The 19,562-nt window shown below is 35.6% G+C and overlaps 1 protein-coding gene across 7 annotated transcripts in view; it reads left to right on the plus strand.

The window, feature by feature from the left end:
* The window catches only part of MAP3K20 (mitogen-activated protein kinase kinase kinase 20), a 230,073-nt gene that overhangs the window by 13,234 nt on the left and 197,277 nt on the right, over nucleotides 1-19,562 (plus strand). For 6 of the 7 annotated variants that reach the window (XR_013172859.1, XM_077154165.1, XM_077154166.1 and 3 more), the window contains exon 2: nucleotides 12,271-12,463. Coding sequence is in view for 6 of the 7 variants with exons in the window: in XM_077154165.1 (XP_077010280.1) it covers nucleotides 12,271-12,463 (193 nt within the window). In the remaining variant the exon portion in view is untranslated. Of the gene's footprint in view, nucleotides 1-10,543; nucleotides 12,098-12,270; nucleotides 12,464-19,562 lie in introns of those variants that run through there. The other variant, XM_077154167.1, reaches the window with a different exon arrangement.

The raw sequence follows: 19,562 nt of genomic DNA on the forward strand, positions 1-19,562 counted from the left end.
CTCCTCGCGCATCCCGGCTTCTCCCGGCAGAACGCGGGGCGCCCGGGTGGGCAGCGCGCGATCCGGCCTCGCAGCGAGTGACCAGGGCAACCCTGGGAAGGCAAAAACGCGAGCCTCCCAAATCTCGGCATGATATATAGCCCACTTCCCATCAGAGGTCTGGGCGTGCGAGAAGAGACGAGACTAACTTCTGCTTTCTACCGAACTCGGCGAGAGCGGCGTCTCCCCCGGAAAGGGGTCGCTCCCTGCCCTTCCTGCACGGCCTTGAACAATTGTGGCTCTCCCCCTTGAACTTCTTTTGGAGCGGAGGGTGTCTGCTTTGCCGACAGTGGCGGCCCACGTTTCGTGGGTTGTGAGAGCTGGGACAGGCCCTGGGGATGAATGCTGAGGCCGCCGCCACGCCTCGCTTGCTCTTGACAGCTTTTGCAAAAACTTAACTACAAAGCTGGCTGGATGATATTGAATGGCCTTTAAAAATGGTGCATCATTGTTAGATGGTTGAAAATGTATGTTCTGGAGTGCCTTGAAATCTCTCAGAAGCACTGTCTATGAAGAACTTAATTACTGTTTTTCTTAGTTTAATAATGAAAGCAAAACAATGTAGTGACCGATTCCAATGAGAGTACAATAAGTAGCTCTCAATGATGGTGTCTTTTCTTAGAATCGGCTACAGAATTAATTCGGAGATATTTGGGCTAATACTGTCGTTAATGTCTATCCCTGTTTTAACCCTTATGCTCTTTTAGGCGAGCCCCCTTGCTTTCCTGACTTTAGTTGAAGTGTACAGTCAAAATTCAGTTGGAGCCAAACCTGTAAACACATTTTAAAACAAAAATAAATAAGTGATTCAAGGCCAGTTTGTGTTCTCTTTGTAGTAGGCTTATTTCACAATGAAATTTTATGCCTTTTTTAAGTTAAAAAAGTGATGGCTGCATTTTAATTATGGTTTTGGTCATTTGTATAGCCTTTGCTTTAAATTCCTGCTACAATAGTGAAGGATTTGGGGAATTTTAAGTGACTATGAATTTTGTTTGGGAAAAGAATTACGATAAAGAAAAAGGTTCTTTGGGAACAGTGTGTGCTATTTATTTTAATCTTTCAAAATTTAATTCCTAAAACTTTCGGGGATTCTTTTTCTTAGCTGGAAAATATTGTTTAAATAAAAAGTTTTAATGGTAACTCCAGAATAAATGGCCAGAGTGCAATAGCAAGGACATGTTTTTCAAGTCTATAAAAGCAAATAGATGATTGATCTCTTTTACTTGCTCTTAGGAAATCCATAAGGACACATTAAAGAGACAGATTAGGCGGGCCGCGGTGGCTCAGCGGGCAAGAGTGCTTGCCTGCTATGCCGGAGGACCTCGGTTCGATTCCCGGCCCCAGCCCATGTAAAAAACAAACAAACAAACAAAATATAATAAAACAAGAAAATGTTTAAAGATGTTTCCCTTTCTTCCTCCCTTCCTTCCTTCTATCTTTCCTTCCCTTCCTCCCTCTCTAAAAAAATTAAAAAAAAAAAAAAAAAAAGAGACAGATTAATATCCAATATTAAGCACAGGATTTTGGATCTAAAAATGGATGGTCAAAGATCTTGGGAACTAAGGGACCTTCTTGCCAAATAAGGAAACTTGGCAAGTTGCATTGTATATTCTAAGTTAGCACGAGAGTGTTATTGGCAATATATTGACTGAGTGACTATCTGGAATGAGCAGTAAAACTGGCTTTGATAGGGCTGCACAATTGTAAACTAAAGGTATCAGGAGTGAATAATCAAGTCATCAAAGAAAACACTCCAGAAACTACATGATGTTTTTGTGAAAAGAGGTCAGCCATAAAGTGAAGGTGTTAGTATCGAGTGGAAGAACAAAATGGACAGTTGATTCTAGAAATTGATAGATACAGATAATAGGAGAGAATCAATGATTAAAAACAAACGAACAAACAGAAGAATGTTTGTAGTGATATGGTGTTTCTTGGAATAGGGTTGCTTCATATCTGTATCCTGAGATGTTGGAAATGAAAATCATTTTTGGATCATTTGTTTTCTATTTTATTCTACCCAGGACAGATTGACAGGGAGGGTGCCTTGTCTGTCTAAATGCAATAGGAACAGCTAAGGTACCTTTTGGTCTTACCACAGAGAATAGTTAGGCTACTTTTATGGCTATTAACCTTGCCCTACTATACACAAATAAGCAGAGTTCCAGCTGTGATCAGAAAACTGTACCTGTTAAGGGAAGAGAGCTATAAATCCTAGAACTTAGATTGGTTTGCCTGATATCTGGGCACTTTTGTGTCAGACCCTTATAGGGACAGCAGAAGCATCAATTATGCCCTAATAGCAGTTAAATAATCCCAACACAGTAGAAGATTCTGTGGGAACAAAACAGCCACTCATTTGCCACCCTAACCCCTGCATCACAATTGCTTATAGGAAATTAAAGCATCAAATTGAACTTTAAGTGGATGGTAAGCAATCCAGTGATTACCCTACCAAGAAAACGGTCCATTTAAAGGGAAAAAAAAATGAGGCAAATTAGAAGGAGGTAGAATGTTATAGGGGAAAAAAGATATGATGTGGTTAGGAAAAAATGATAATAGTTTTGGAGTCAGACTTGAGTTTGGATCCCAGTTGCACCACTGGTGGATTATATAACTTTCACACCCTCGATCTTCAGTTTGCTCAGATGTAAGTCGGGGACAGTAATATTTGCTTAATAAAAATGAGTATATGAGACAGCACATGAAGATGCTTAAACTGATGCCTGGAATTCAGCCACCGTAGCTGAGATGTTCGTTTCCACATCTCTCAAATTAAACAGAGAAAGCTGCTTTTCCCTCCTATACCCCGCTAGGCTTGCCCTTGCTAGTCTCCCTTGTCCCCAAATCATACTGATGCGTATATGTTGGGCGTGGGAGTTCTTCACTCTCCTTCTTTAAGTATAAAGTTTCTAACATGCCTCTGTGTGCCTCAGTGTTTATATACATACTCTTGGAGAGGATCTGAAAATTAATGCATTTAAGTATCTATATGAAGAATTTGGAAATTGTATGACTAGGGGAAGGTTATACTCTAGAGACCAGTATGCAAACCACTTGGAACCATTCTTAGAGCTTGGTTTTAGAGCCCAAGACCCTTCTTGTTGAATTCATCTCTGGTCTTCTATTTAGGAAAACCAAAAAAGAGAAGGAAATAATTTCTGTGCACTATAGTCTAAGATCTAAAGGTCACTGGGTAAAACTTTACCTATTAAATTTCTCTACCAAGGTACATTGTAGGTAAGAATGAATGTATTCCTTCAGCGATCTGGAAAAATAGCTGTAAACACCTCCATTGCAGGCAAGGACTTTCTTTAAAATCTTGTATTTAATATTAAAAATGGATGTGAATTTTATATTCTCTTCTATACTATATTGTTTTACTTTATTGAATAGGCCAATACAAACAGACATTAAGGAACTTTATTCCCCCAAATTTTAAAGTAAAATTGATGCTGTAGGATATATGTTTTTCATATACCTCCTGCACAGTGCTTCAGGTATATACTTCAGGTATGGGAATGCTCAACGCTTGAAGAACATGGGATTTGTTCCGATAAGCAGTACTGCGCCATTAAACTTCGCTGCCCAGCCGGCTGCAGGGATAATGTGATTGCATTTTACTGAGAAAAGAGTAGAGCTAGATCATAAATCAGAGTTTTTATTTCTGTGATTATATTGTGGTTTTCAAGGTAAAGGCAGTTCTCTGTTTTGGGAGTTGGAAGAGGAGAGTTGTAGGATGGAAATTTCACCTTCCCAGGCAATTTTGGCAGGAGAAATTAGGCGGGTGACCCAGTTTGTATGTTATCTCCAACACTGAAGCTGATTGCTGCACTCCTCCCACGATGTTAGGGGTTCTTATTGTCAGGTTCATGGCTGCTTCCCTGAGAAGAAGAGGGAGACTGTTCTTTATACTGTTAATTTCTTCATGGCAAACTAATAGGATTGGAGTAGCTCTTAAACAAATATTCTTTTTGCTCTTCTGGTTGATGCAGGAGGCTCCTCCTCCACACCCTGTCTCTCACTGAACTACTCCTAGTCTTGGGGAACTCGTTGTTAAACAAGGTGATATTTTCTTCTTGGGCAAGTCTAATAACCAGGAATTCTTTGTAACTTTTCATAGATAGTTTTTCTTTGGTCTTCTTTAGTTTTAACATTCCTATTTCCTTTCATCTTACATAGAATTGACCAAGTTTTATACCTCCTTTTTTTGACCTTTCTCAGGGAACGTTTATTCTAGGGAATCAGCCCAGAATTGTATCCTGTTTGTTCACAGCTAGGATGCAGATACTTTCCACTAGACAAAAAACAGTTCCAGCCTAAAAATGAGAGCTAAGTTGTAGTAGGACTTTAGGGTGGGAGGGTAGCTTACTGAAATAAGCCTTGTTTACTGGTAATCAACTCCCCCCACCCCCTCCCCCACCCCCACACCTCTGTGCGTTACTCTTCTAGCCAACCCATGGAAATCTCCCGTCAGTGCCCCCTCACTTTATTCATACTCTGACCTTATTCTCTTTCTTCATGCTTCCAATCATTCAACACAAGATGTCTCTAGTTATTAAACACAAAAAAGCCCCTATAGTGAACTATGACATGGATTGTACATAGTTCATCCTTTCTTGTTGGGCTGCTATTTGAGCACAGATCCCAATTCAGCACATTTCTGTGACATAAGTACTTCTACCCACCACATTCCTGTGCTTCCTATATTTCACATCTGGTAACATTTCTGGCAAGGAAATATATCTTGGAAATCTATTTTCATTAATTACTAAAGAAGCATTAAGGTAAGAATGTTTCATTTAACTAGATCATTTTTATTTTAACTTTTGCTCTAACTAGAGAGTTATATTACATGTAAAGCACAGATGTAGGAAAAAATGGTGAGAAAGGGGGAAAATTCAACTTCTCCAAGTTGAATTCTTGATATTCTCACAGGTAGTGTGGACAACCAAAGCAATACATAGAGCCCTCAATCTGGGGGTTGTTCATATGAAACTTAACCCCACAAAGGATAGGTAAAATTAGGCCTAAGAGTCACCCCTCAAGAGAACCTCTTTTGTTGCTCAGATGTGGCCTCTCTCTCCAGCCAACACAACAAGCAAACCCACTACCCTCCCCCTGTCTATGTGGGGCATGACTCCCAGGGGTGTGGTCCTTCCCGGCAACGTGGAACAGAAATCCCAGAATGAGCTGAGACTCAGCATCAAGGGATTGAGAAAACCCCTAGAATGAGCTGAGACTCAGCATCAAGGAATTGAGAAAACCTTCTCAACCAAAAGGGGGAAGAGTGAAATGAGACAAAATAAAGTTTGAATGGCTGAGAGATTCCAGAGTTATTCCAGATTCTGGAGGTTATTCTTACGCATTAAATAGATAGCACCTTTTTAGTTAAGGTGTAATGGAGAAGCTGGAGGGCAACCGCCTGAAAATGTAGAGCTGTGTTCCAGTAGCCATTTTTCTTGAAGATGATTGTATAATGATATGCGTCATCTGTGTGATTTTGAAAAACCTTGTCTACTTTATCAATAGACGAGTAAAACGTATGGAATAAAAATAATAGGGGGAACAAATGTTAAAATAAATTTAGATTGAAATGCTGGTGATCAGTGAGAGGGAGGAGTAAGGGGTATGGTATGTATGAATTTTTTTCTGTTTTCTTTTTATTTCTTTTTCTGAGTAGATGCAAATGTTCCAAGAAATGATCTTGATGATGAATATGCAACTATGTGATGATATTGTGAATTGCTGATTAAATATGTAGAACAGAACGATCAAAAGTTATGAATGTTTGCGTCTGTTTGGTGTTTTTTGGTATTAAAAAAAATTAAAAATTAAAAAAAAAAGAAACAATGGCTGTTCTGTTTTCAAACTTTTCGAATCTGCTTCTCTCCAATATTCATACCTAAAGAAATCCTAGTCATTGATCCTAACCTATTTTATACAAGATATACTGTTCTCTGGTAGTTAGTAACCTTGGGAAAGAAGGAAAGATATATCTGTGGTAGACACAGTACTAGTTAGTTCTGTTTGCATAACTAGTCTCCTTTATCTAGTCTTGCAGTTCTTATCTTTTTTTAGTGATTAAAAAAAATGTATGCAGTAGAACAGTAGTCCTGTTCAGTAATAGAATCTTTGAATTTTTGACCTTGGCATTATGGGGAAATAACACAAAGCTGATATTACCCCATTTTTTTGATGGCAAGACTCTTTGGGAAAAATATAATTGCAGAACTTTGATCCAAGTGCTGTTGTTTTAATGCACATGACGATAAAGCAAATTTTTATTAATTTATTCACTAGTATATGTTAAGGAGGCTGAAATAATAATAGGATAAATAAAAGGGCAGCAAGGTTGGCAAAAGAATTTGTTGAGGCATGAAGAGTGTTTTTTAAAATGCTTTTTTTGTCATATCTATGGCATGATAAAACAAATTCGTTTCTCTTTCTATAGTACATCAAAAACAAACTTATAACTGTTTTGTGGAGAAGGGGAAAGGAAAGTATAAATTAGAGATAGAAAAAGAGGAAGGATTGGAATTAAGAAATAATAGGCCTATACAAATTTAAAAGCTAGAAAAGTCCAGAAAAAAGAGTCCACAGATCTGTTTGAAAGTTAAGAATCTTTTTATAAAATAGATTTCACATTTTAAAATTTATGATTTGCAGGTATTTGATGAAGTAGTTTCAATTTCCCAAGTTAGGGGTCCATTTGATATGCATTAAACAAGATCAGAAAGAACACAGTAGTCACCGTGGAAAGTGGGTACACTCTAGGACCCTGCTAAAGTAAGTGCTATGATTGAATAGATAGGTCCGAGAAACTCTGGTATCTAAAAAGTACAGTTACTGTTGTCCTCTGATAATTTAAATACTCTCCTTATGAAACAAAGTTTAAAAGAAAAATAAATTATAGTTATTTACTCACAAAATAAATTTGGCAAAAATGACCAAAACCAAAAGAAAGCACTAAACACGGAGAAAAAGGATTTAGGGATTATTAGTTTGTTTATCTGTTATTTGTCTTCAGACTATGCTAATCTCATTAGTAGAAATCTGTTTGGTGAAGCCATGGGAACCAAGAGGTAGTTTCTGAACATGATGGATGTCTAGTAATAGTTAACAGTTCTCTAAATTTGGATCTTAGACGAAGGTAGGAAGAGCAAAGTTGTCTGAGTTTCATTACTGAAGAAATGGAGGGGGTGGGGAAGGGAATGAAAGCGGACAATTGGATTAAGTTATAAAATTTCTGACTTTTGTTTTAATTTATGTGAATTTAAGAAAAATAAATATTCACCTGTTCCATAGATAATTTCTTCATACATTCCAGAAACGATTTCACTAATTTCCTTTATTCCGAAATAACAAATTTAGTTGGCACTGAGTATATTTGCTCTAACTATAGCTACTATTTGAGTATTTAATATGTACCAGACTCTGTTTGATAGGTACTTTTCACATGTCAACTCTTATCCTGACATCAGCTGCGCAAAGTAAGTGATTATTTATCCATTTTCAGATGGAGAGCCTCAGGGTGAAAGAGAAAGAGTGATTGGTCAAAATTACTGGAAGGTGGAAGCAGAGTTCAAACTCATGCCTATCTAATTCTAACACCTTATTTTTTAATGCTAGAACTTCAGGGGCTCTTTTTTGGTTTTGTTTTGTTTTAAAGTAGAGCAAAGGTAGAGGGGGAAAAATGACTTATTTGAGGTCAACATTGGTCCCAAAAATCAAGATGCAAAATAGAAGATCTATGAATAGAGAAACTAAGTCCATTTATTTGGGGCGGGTGGGGGAGCCGGGAACTAGAAGGCCAAAAACTTTAGAAAGTGAAATAGTACCACCTTTAAGATTTTCTCCCTGTGTATGGTTCCACTTTTGATAACCAGTTTATGTGCTGCATGTGTTTTTAGCAATTTAATTAAGTTAAAGTTTTTAAATTTCATGATATTTAAAAATTATAAAAAATTTTTCTTACCACTCATATACTCAAATGATTGGATTTAACTACCAAATTAATGATTTTCCACAGTTTTAGAGTAGTACACTCTATTATGCCTTGATTTTTGTGATATCCCTACTCTAACCTACCTTCTCAGTGCTGGGTGGTAGATGCTTATCATTGACATCTAAAAGGGCTGTGAGAGCATATGAAATACAGGATGCTACAAACTTAGGACTGAGAATTGTTAAATGGAGAAAATTTCCCTTTTTGTGTAAAATTTTTGCAATTCTTTTAATGTGGTGGGATGAAAACATCATCTGACTGGGTATACTGTCAAAATAAGTTTATTATATAGATGACTCGTCATTAAATTCTGGTGTATTCACTGGAAAACACATCTGAAAATTAGAAAATTATTTGATCAGGTAGCAGTTTTCTTCAAGATGCTCTGAATATGATTAACAAGCATTTCCGTTCTTTTGGTCATATGCTGATACTAAGAATAGTGATTTTAAATTAAAGAAGAGAAAACTCAAAGGAAAAATATGTGTTCTACCATTCATATATATGGAATGGGAATTTCAGTTTCAAGATTTTCAGCTAAGTCCATGTTTCTTTGCCACACTCACTGGAGTTAAAATATACCCATACGCCCTAGAATTGTTATTTTCTTCATTAATCAGAGGGGACTTAATATATATATATATTTTTTTGGTCTCAATAAAACATTCAAGCAATTGCATAGTTCCATTTATACATAGCCCGTTCCTGAATGGCAGGATGTATCACAAGGGAGTAGCAATAGTTCTGGGAAGAACCTGCCTTGTTGCCTCATATAGAGGCTGAATATCCTTGTGAACATCCTTGCAAATAGGGCCCAGATTTCTTCCCCTGGCATCCTTAGGCCAGTTTCAAATATGGTCGATCCTATCTCTTTTTTTTTATTATTAATTAAAAAAAAGAATTAACAAAACAATTAGAAATCATTCCATTCTACATGTACAATCAGTAATTCTTAATAACATCACATAGTTGCATATTCATCATTTCTTAGTACATTTGCATCGATTTAGAAAAAGAAATAAAAAGACAACAGAATAAGAATTAAAACAATAATAGAAAGAAAAAAAAAAAAACAAAAAACCTATACCTCACATGCAGCTTCATTCAGTGTTTTAACATAATTGCATTACAATTGGGTAGTATTGTGCTGTCCATTTCTGAGTTTTTATATCCAGTCCCGTTGTACAGTCTGTATCCCTTCAGCTCCAATTACCCCTTCTCTTTTTTTTTTTAATTAACGGAAAAAAAGAAATTAACCCAACATTTAGAAATCATACCATTCTACATATGCAATCAGTAATTCTTAACATCCTCACATAGATGCATGATCATCATTTCTTAGTACATTTGCATCGGTTTAGAAGAACTAGCAACATAACCGAAAAAGATATAGAATGTTAATATAGAGAAAAAAATAAAAGTAATAATAGTAAAATCAAAACAAAACAAAACAAAACAAAACAAAAACCTATAGCTCAGATGCAGCTTCATTCAGTGTTTTAACATGATTACTTTACAATTAGGTATTATTGTGCTGTCCATTTTTGAGTTTTTGTATCTAGTCCTGTTACACCGTCTGTATCCCTTCAACTCCAATTGCCCATTATCTTGGTTGATCCTATCTCATTGATCCATATTCCCCAGGTCTGCTTCTAACCAGAAGGGTTTAGATCGATTCATATTGATCTCCTACCTTGGTATTAATCATAATACATTGATTTCTTGAGATTGACTACCATGTAGGGGTATGGGTAATTGGTTCCATTTTTTAAATCAATATCACAATTTCTTATTGGAAAGGATCTCTTTCTCATTTCTCCCTTTCTTCCGTCCATCTATCCATTCATCCATCCATCCATCCTCAGGCAATTCCTACTTTGTGGCTCTTGCATGTAAATAGAATGGAGTATGAATTTGAATTCCTGAATCAATTGAATAATCAGGCAGGTGTTTAATTTTGAGATACGGCTTAAGCTCAGAGGGACCTGATCCTGGAGGCCCCAAAATACTCTCTTCTTCATTCCACAAAGCTAGGCATGATTTGCTTCAGAATCTTCTGGGAGCAGTATAATAAATACAGTCTTCAGTTTTTATTTAATCTGGTTGAAATTTTTCCAGATACAAAAGTTATAGTGGAAGTACGGTCAGAAGCCATTCATTCGTTCTCTCATTCAACAAAGATTTTGAACATCAAAGCTACATACTACATGCTTAGGCTTTGTACTAGGTGTTGAAGATCTTGGATGTAAATAGAAATGGGTTTTCCCCCTAGGAAATTATAGTCTCATGGGATTTAATTGACAAAGGCAAATGGATAAAGAAAGGTCCTATGGCACAGAGGAAAAAAGCATTTATTTCTGCTCATGAAGCTCAAAGGAGGTAGTTGGGGACAAGGAGTTTTAACTAAATATGACTTGAAACAAGAACTTTTAAGGTAAATTGTTGTTTTCAATGGGTATAGAACTATCTGAATACAATGGTTCTTTTCCCCTATTCTTTTTTTAGACTCTAAACTATCTTCTAAATTTTAGAGGATAAACAAACAACCTTTCCCCTCTCTTGTCTTCTCAAAGTAGAGCAGAGTTTGGCTGTACATGGGAAACCAGCATTTTTCAGTGCCCTGATGTGTGTAAAATGGAATTTCTAGTCAAATGCACATTAAGAGCTGATTGCACATTACTCAGTTAAGCCTCAAGTTGTTTATGGAGAAATTTTGTCAATTCATATAGCTAGAAACTGCTCCCCTCTATCTTTTCATTTGAAAAAGTCAAACCACACAGAAAAATGGAGAGAATAGTAAAATGCCCATATACCTTTCCCCTAGACTTACCAGTTTGTAACATTTTGCCACATTTGCTTTCTCTCTCTATACCTACACACTGTTTTGTAGATTAGTCAAGGGGCTGAACCACTATAAAGCAAGTTATAGATATAGTGCTTTTATAGTATCTCTCCCAAGGACACAGACATCTTCCCTATAAAAACAAAGTACTATTATTTACCATGGCTCAAATAATATTATTTAATGTATAGTTAATAATAAAATATCCCTTAAATCCCAATAATACTTCTTACAGATTTTTTTAAATTCAAAATCTAGTCAAGGATCATACATTGCATTTAGTCATCATATTTCTTAAAGTCTTCCTGATGCTAGACATTTCCCTGACTTTTTAAAAATCCTTTATGACATTGACAATTATGAAGTGTGTAAGCCAGCTATTTTGTAGATTGCCCTACAATATTGTTTTGTCTTTTTGTTCCCTCATTATAGGTCTAGTTTCCAATTTTGGGAAATGTATTTATATAAAATCTACCAGTTTTTAGCTTTTAGGTAGATTTAAAATTTTAGCCCATTTTTTGTATATTGTTTTATTTTTTCTTACTAATCTTTGGTTTGGCATGGACTATTAAAAGAATGACACTTACCTGAAGAATACTAAAACTCCTTAGACCAACAGAAAATATCACTCTCATAATCTCTGGGAGGTAATCTGTTCCTCTGGAAACAAGCATAATATTTTTTTTTTTTTTAACATTCTTGAAAATGTTCTTTGGATGATTTAATACATTATAATCAAGGGCAAATTTTCTCCTCTTTAATTAAGTTTTGCTACAATATACAGCCCAGAAGTCACTCTTAGAAAACACTTGGCTAGTTTTTCTATCATCCCTAAGTTGAAAGTTTGCTCTTTTGAAATCTAAATATTGAATGTGTTCAGTTTGCAGTATTTTGGCCATCCTTGTGCCAGGATAGTCAGTTGCTTGGGTTATGTATATTTTGTGTGAAGTGAGTTCAATGTGGAGAGATGGCATGCCTCAGATGCCAGAAGAGCTATGCAAGCGTGCTGTTGAAAGCATGCGTCCCGTTTGTCAGAGCTGCATGATAGGAGACCTGGTGACACAGTAGCCTTTACACAGAGCTCCTCGGGATGTGCAGGAAGTGCTGCTTGCAAGTTTTATCAGGAGGGAAACTGGGCCATTTCTCTGTGGACAGCTGTGTTTCAAAGTTTGGACAAGTTGCTTTTGAATTTTACGTGGGCTGCCAGGGTGAGTGTTTTCATTTTGATTTGTTTATTGCCCTGCTTTTCTTCTTTCCAAGACAGCAAGGTTCTTTCTGGAAGTTTCAGAGGACTCATTATACATTATCTAAAGTGGGATTCAAACGATTCTTTCTAATATCATATTTATAATCCAACTTTTCTTTGTCTTTCTCTCTGCAGATTTTGTGGAAGTATAATACTTTGTCATTATGAGATGTCGTCTCTAGGAGCCTCCTTTGTGCAAATTAAATTTGATGACTTGCAGTTTTTTGAAAACTGCGGTGGAGGTAGTTTTGGGAGTGTTTATCGAGCCAAATGGATATCACAGGACAAGGAGGTGGCTGTAAAGAAGCTACTCAAAATAGAAAAAGAGGTAAGGTCGTTTTGTCATCAGAAATAGTTGTGATAGCGCTTACCTAAGCTTTTGCAACCTAGAATCAGAGGGTCAAAGGGCTGGAAGAGACCTCACGAGGTCTTTGGGGCTGATCCATGAAGACCTTTCCCAACTTCCATTCTGGGAGCCCCATAAATAGAAATTATTGCAGCATTGAGTTCTATTTGGGGCCATCTGAACTGAGAGGATTTCTTTCCATGGCGTGAAAAGACCAAATGTTTTCTGAGCTCTCCTACAGGCAGAGGTGAGATTTTATACCATCCCAGGCTTCAGGCTTTTCTTTTCCCTAGGTCAGCCAAGAGAAGTTAAGTCAAGAGTAATGTGTAAAATTTTCATACTTTTTCCCTTTTTCCCCTTGAATTTGTGGTCGTTAGGAGTTGGCTTGTAAGAAGGTTTTAAAACGCAATATTTTTCTACTGCAATAAGTAAATACCAGCGTCTAGGACTCCACTCCAATTGAAGCCAGTGTTGATAGACTTTGTTTTAAAAAGAATCCACTTGTACCAGACGGAGCTGTCCTACTTGTAAAATCAGAAAAGAATCATGACTTTCAAAGCCTAGGATTTGTGCTCCTTTTAGACCAGCCCAAAACTTTTAGTCTCTATACCTTTCTCAGGAATATGACACAACACAGTCCTCACATGTGAGAATAAAGCAGATTGCATATGTGAGAATAAACAGATTGCAGAGTTGGCCTGCAGGGACTCAGTGTCATTGATAGCTTTTAATAGCTACCTTCTGGAGATTGTTCTGGTCATTTCTATTTATGTCCTGTTTTGTCTAATTATTGTTCTTTTCAGTATCTTTTTTTTTTTCGCATGGGCAGGCACCGGGAATTGAACCCGGGTCTCCCGCATAGCAGGCGAGAACTCTGCCACCAAGCCACCGTGGCCCACCCTTTTCAATATCTTTTTAAAGTGAAATTTTCCATTTATATCAATTTTATCTCTCTGAATGACTTCATATTTCTCAGTAACTGCTTCCAGTGAACAGGAGTAATTGATTAGAGAAGAAAACCCAAATGGTGGCACTTTGTGGCATTTCCTCCCAGCACTGCATGTGATCACCAGCTGTGTTTCCAATGACTAAAGCCAGGTCAGAAGGACTAGCATATCTCTCCCTTTAGTTATCTGTCGGTTTGGGAATACATTAAGATATGAGCGCTTTTAAAGCCAAAACAGAAGGACACTATGTAGAAAAGGTTTGTCCCCTCTCCCCATTTCTTGATCAAAATTTTTTCTGAATAGTAGCCAAGTAATAAAACATTTCTCACTCTAGTCTGAACCTAGCTTCTTTTATCTAGTGAACTCTTAATTCCATATAGACAAACATTATTATCCTCATTTTATAGATTTGGGGGGAAAAAAAACTCTGAGAAATCTATTAAGCTGTTCTAGAAAGGACAAGTGAAATCCAGAGGTCAGACCTTCTGTCTTTTGTAGGTTTTTTTGCATTTTTGTTTTTCTTGATTTTTATATTCTGTTTTTTAACTCTGAAGCCTCCTAGATACCAAATAATACTAGAAAATAAATCAGTTCTGTTAAATTTAAATTTAAATAAATATGTAAGTACACCAGTATTTTAACCATTAAGCTATGTAATTCAGTATAGTGAACATGTTCTTATATGATTGTTGGATGTGGGAAAGACTTCATGAAAAATAAAACAGATTTTGGAAGGGAAGCATTAATTGCTGTCCATTCATCTCTACCCTACCCATACAAAATATCTCTACTGTCTTTGAGAGAGCTATAAAAAAGAAAGGAAATCAAGGGATGAAAGCAGGAATTAGAAGAACTGTCAACTCTTGCTTCTGTTTAGGTATTTAACCTGAGTGTGTAGAGCTCAGAAATTGAGTTGATTGCAAAAAACTGCAGGAAGAGTAGGAAAAATAGAAAATCAGTCTCAGGTTTGGCAACTTGGTTTAGTCAGTGAATGTCAATGATATTATACGGAGACAGTAGATTATGGTAAAGTATCTGTACTTTACTAAATCAACATGAGTTTAAGATGTAAAAAATTTGGGCTATGAGTTGACAAAGGAGTTGGAAAGAAATATGCATTTCTTATGTAACTTGTTGTACTATATGGAATATGTATTGGTTGGTTATCTAGGTGTTTTCTAAGTGATAAGATAAAGGTAATATGCTCTGTAGATTCAATCCCCTGCCAATTGGTACTTTTTGCCAATGAGTTTTAGCAACAGTGGAACATAATAAAATGTTTTTAGCTTACTTCCTGTGACTCTTCAAGAATAACATCAAATTTATTTGTTTTATGAACTTAACTTAAAGATAGAGGAATATATACCAAACTCTGTAGTGTTGCTTATGTCAGAGGGTAGAGGAAGACTGTTTGCTATCACTTTTTTTGTAGTCTTCTAGTTTAGTGCATTATTGCTTTCCTCTTTTAGTGAGGATGTATTAATTTTCTAACTTAAAAAGGGAGAAAAATGGCATTTACTTACAAGGTCAGTAGTTCTATGAAACTTTACTTTAAAGTTTTACTTTTAAAATTTTAAAGTTGTTACTTTTAAATTCTTCTGTTAGAGAAGTTGTAGGTTTACAGAAGAATCATACATAAAATACAGAGTTTATTAACACCTTGCATTAGTGTGAATACATTTACTGCAATAAATGAAAGAACATTTTTATAATTAAACCATTAACTAGTCCATGGTTAACTGTAGGGTTCACTGTTTGTGTTATATAATCACATGCATTTCTTAAAAATTCTTATTCTAGTAGCATATATAAACCTAAAATTTCCTGTTAACCGTATTCAAATATGTATTTCAGTGCTGTTAATTATATTCACCATGTTGTACTGCCATTGCCACCATCCATTACCAAAACTTTTCCTTCATTCAAAATAGAAACTGTACAATTTAAGCATTAACTCCCCATTCCCTATCCTAATGCTGGTACCTGGTAACCTATATTCTACTTTCTGATTCTGTGAATATATTTATTCTAATTATTTCCTAACAGTGAAATCATACAATATTTGTCCTTTTGTGACTGGCTTATTTCACTCAACATGATGTCCTCAAGGTTCATCTGTGTTGTTGCATATATGAGAAAATCATTCTTTTTGCAGTTGAATAATATTCCATTGTGTGTAAATACCGCATTTTGTTTACTCATTCTTTGGTTCATGGACACGTTGTTGCTTCCATCTTTTGACAGTTGTTAAAAATGCCACTATGAACATTGGTTCATGCAAAACCTGGTCTCAATTATTTTCGGTATATACCTAGAATGGGATTGTCAGACCATATGTGAATCCTTTATTTAACATTCTAAGGACTCACCAAATTGTCTTCCACAGTGGCTGCACCATTTTACATTCTCACCAACAGTGAATGAGTGTTTCTATTTCTCTATAACCTCTCCAACATTTGTAACTTTCTATTTTTTAAAGTAGCTATTCCAGTGGATATCTCGTTGTGGAATCTTATTGTGGGTTTGATTTGCATTGCCCTAATGGCTAATATGTTGAGTATCTTTTCATGTGCTTTTTGGCCATTTGTATATTGTCTTTGGGAAGAGTCTATTCAAGTCATTTGCCCATTTTGTAATTGAGCTATTTGTCTTTTTGCTGTTGAGTTGTAAGATTTCTTTAAATATTCTGTGTATTAAACCCTTACTGGCTATGGGGAGCCAAATATTTTCTCCCATTGTACAGGTTGTTGTTTTTCTTTCCTGATAAAGCCCTTTGTTGTATAAAAGCTTTAAATTTTGATGAAGTTCCATTTATCTGTTTTTTCTTTTGTTGCTTCTGGTTTGGGTGTAAAATCCAAGTAGCCATTACCTAACAGAGGCCCTAAAGATGCTTCCCTATGTTTACTTCTAGGACTGTTATGGTTTTGAATCTTACATTTAGGTCTTTGATCCATTTGGAGTTGATTTTTGTATATGGTGTGAAGTAGAAGCCCCACCTTCACTCTTTTGCATATAGGCATCCAGGTTTCCCAGGACCATTTCTTGAAGAGACTGTTCTTTCACAAATGAATGGATGCGGCATCCTTATCAAAAATCAATTGGAGCAGCGTGACGGTGGCTCCGGCAGTGCAACGATGGCTTAGTGGCAGAGTTCTCGCCTGCCATGCCGGAGACCCGAATTCATTTCCTGGTGCCTGCTCATGCAAAAAAAAAAAAAAATCAATTGGCCATTTCTTTTTCTGAAGTAATGCAAATGATCTAAAAAATAATCATGGTGATGAATACATAACTCCATAATGATATTGTGAGCCATTGATTGTATGCCATGTATGGAATGTTAGTGTGTTAAGATTTATCAATGAAAATATTTTTTAAAAAATCAGTTGGCCTATAAATGGGAGGATTGATTTCTGAATTCCCAATTTGATTCCATTGGTTTATATTTCTATCCTTGTGCCAGTACCATAATGTATTTTTTAAAAAAATTTTAAATAGAGAAGTTGTAGGTTTGCAGAAAAATCATGTAAAAACTACAGAGTTCCCATATTACGCAAGCCCCTATTATTAACAATTTTCATCAATGTGGTACCCTTGTTACTATTGATGACAGAATATTATAATTGCACTAGTAACTATAATCCATAGTTTCTGTTAGGGTATATTTTTTCCCAATATACCACCCAGTTCTTAACACCTTACATTAGTATGGTATATTTGTTATAATTCATGAAAGAACATTTATATAATGTACTATTAACCATAGTTAATCATTTACAATAGGGTTCACTGTGTTGTATCCTCCTAGGTTTTATCTTTTAATTTTTATTCAAATAACATATATATATGACCTAAAATTTGCCTTTAACCTCATTTGCAAATATAATTCAGTGATGTTAATTACACTGAAAATGTTGTGATACCATCGAGACCAACCATTTTCAAACTTTACAATCAACCCAAATAGAAATACTGTGCAAATTAAGCGTTCATTCCCCTTTTCCCTATCCCCAGCCCACCCCTTGGCAACCTGGTTCTAGATTCTAGCTCTGTGAGCTTGCTTATTCTAATTATTTTCTGTCAGTAAGATCATACAATATTTGATCTTTTGTGTCTGGCTTATTTCACTTATGTCTTCAAGGTGCATCCATTTTGCTGCATGAAACAGAACTTCATTCCTTTTTAATGCTGAATAATATTCCATTGTGTATATATATCACTTTTTATGTACTCATCAGTTAATGGACACTTTGGAAGCTTCCATCTTTTGGAAATTGAGAGTAATGCTCCTATAAACATTGGTATGCAAATGTCTGTTCAAGTCCCTGCTTTAAATCCTTTTGGGTATATATTTTGTAGAGGGATTGCTGTTCATATGGTAATTCTTTATTTAACTTTCTGAGAAACTGCCAAACTGTCTTCCAAAGTGGCTGCACCATTTGACATTTCCACCAACAAGTGTTCCTATTTCTCCACATCCTCTCCAACATTTGTAATTTTTTTTTTTTAACAGTAGCCATTCTAGAAGTTGTGAAGTGGTATCTCATTGGGTTTTGATTTGCATTTCTCCAAGAGCTAATGATGTTACGCATCTTTTCATGCACTTTTAGCCATTTGGATATATTCTTTGGGAAATGTCTCAAGTCTTTTGTTTAATTAGGTTATTTGGCTTTTTATTATTGAGTTGTATGGTTTCTTTAAATACTCTGGATATTAAACCCTTATTGGATGCATGGTTTCCAAATATTTTCTCCTATCGAGTAGGGTGTCTTTTTACTTTTGTGATAAGTTTCTTTGATGCACAAAAATTTTTAATTTTGAGGAGGTCCCCTTTATCTTTTTCTTTTCTTTTCTTGGTTGTGCTTTGGTTGTGAAGTCTGAGAAACCATTGCTTAACACAAGACCCTGAAGATACTTCCTTATATTTTCTTCTAGAAGTTTTATAGTTCTGGTTCTTATATTTAGGTTCTTATATTACAGTTAGGAAGTTCTTCTTTTACAAGCTGGTTTTGACAACTAGGGGCCTTTACCCTTCCAAATAAATGGGTTTTCCATTTCTGTGAAGTAAACTGTTGAAATTTTGATTGCAATTGCATTGAATCTGTAAATCATTTTTGGTAGAATTGACTCTTAACAATATTTAGTCTTCTAATCCATGAATCTGGAAAGTCCTTTCATTTATTTAGATCTTTTAAACATTTCTTTTAGCAAAGTTTTTGCCAGTTTTCCACGTGAAGTCATTTACATCCTTGGTTATATTAGCCCTAGATATTTGATTCTTTTAGTTGCTATTGTAAATAGAATTTTTTTCTTTATTACTTCTTCAGATTTTTAATTACTAGTGTATAGCAACACTTCTGAATTTTCAGTGTTGTTCTTATACCCTACCACAACATTGAATTAGTTCCAGTAGATTTGTTGCAGATTTTTCAGGATTTTCTGTATATAAGATCATGTTATCTGCAAATAGGGAACGTTTTACTTCTCCCTCATAATTTGGATGCCTTTTCTTTTACTTGCCTAATTGTTGTGGCTAGAACTTTCAGTAATGTGTATAGTGGTCATCCTTGTCTTATTCTTGATCTTCAATGGAAAGCTTTCAGTTTCACCGAGTATGATGTCAGCTGTGGGTTTTCATATATGCCTTTGATCATGTTGAGGAAGTTTCCTTCTATTCCTAATTTCCTACATGTTTTTACTATGAAGGAGTGCTTTTATTTTGTCAAATGCCTTTCTGCATCAATTGATATGATCACAGTTTATTTTCCTTTGTTCTGTATGTGGTGTATTACATTAATTGATTTTTTATGTTGAACCATCTTTGCAACCCTGGAATAAAACCCACTCGATCATAGTGTATAATTCTTTTATTGTGCTATTTGATTTGGTTTGCTAGTATTTTGTTGAGTATTTTTACATGTATGTTCATAAGAGATATTGGTCTATAATTTTTTTTTTCTTGTGGTATTTTAATCTGATTTTGGTATGAGGATAACATTGTAGGAAGTAGGAAGTGTTTCCTCCTCTTCATTTTTTTAGAGGAGCTTGAGCAGCATTGTTGTTAATTCTTCTTGGAATATTTAGTTAAATTCCCCTATGAAGCTATCTGGTCCCGGACTTTTCTTTTGGACTTTTCT

This window comes from Tamandua tetradactyla, chromosome 3 (assembly GCF_023851605.1).
Source record: "Tamandua tetradactyla isolate mTamTet1 chromosome 3, mTamTet1.pri, whole genome shotgun sequence".
Classification (NCBI taxonomy): domain Eukaryota; kingdom Metazoa; phylum Chordata; class Mammalia; order Pilosa; family Myrmecophagidae; genus Tamandua; species Tamandua tetradactyla.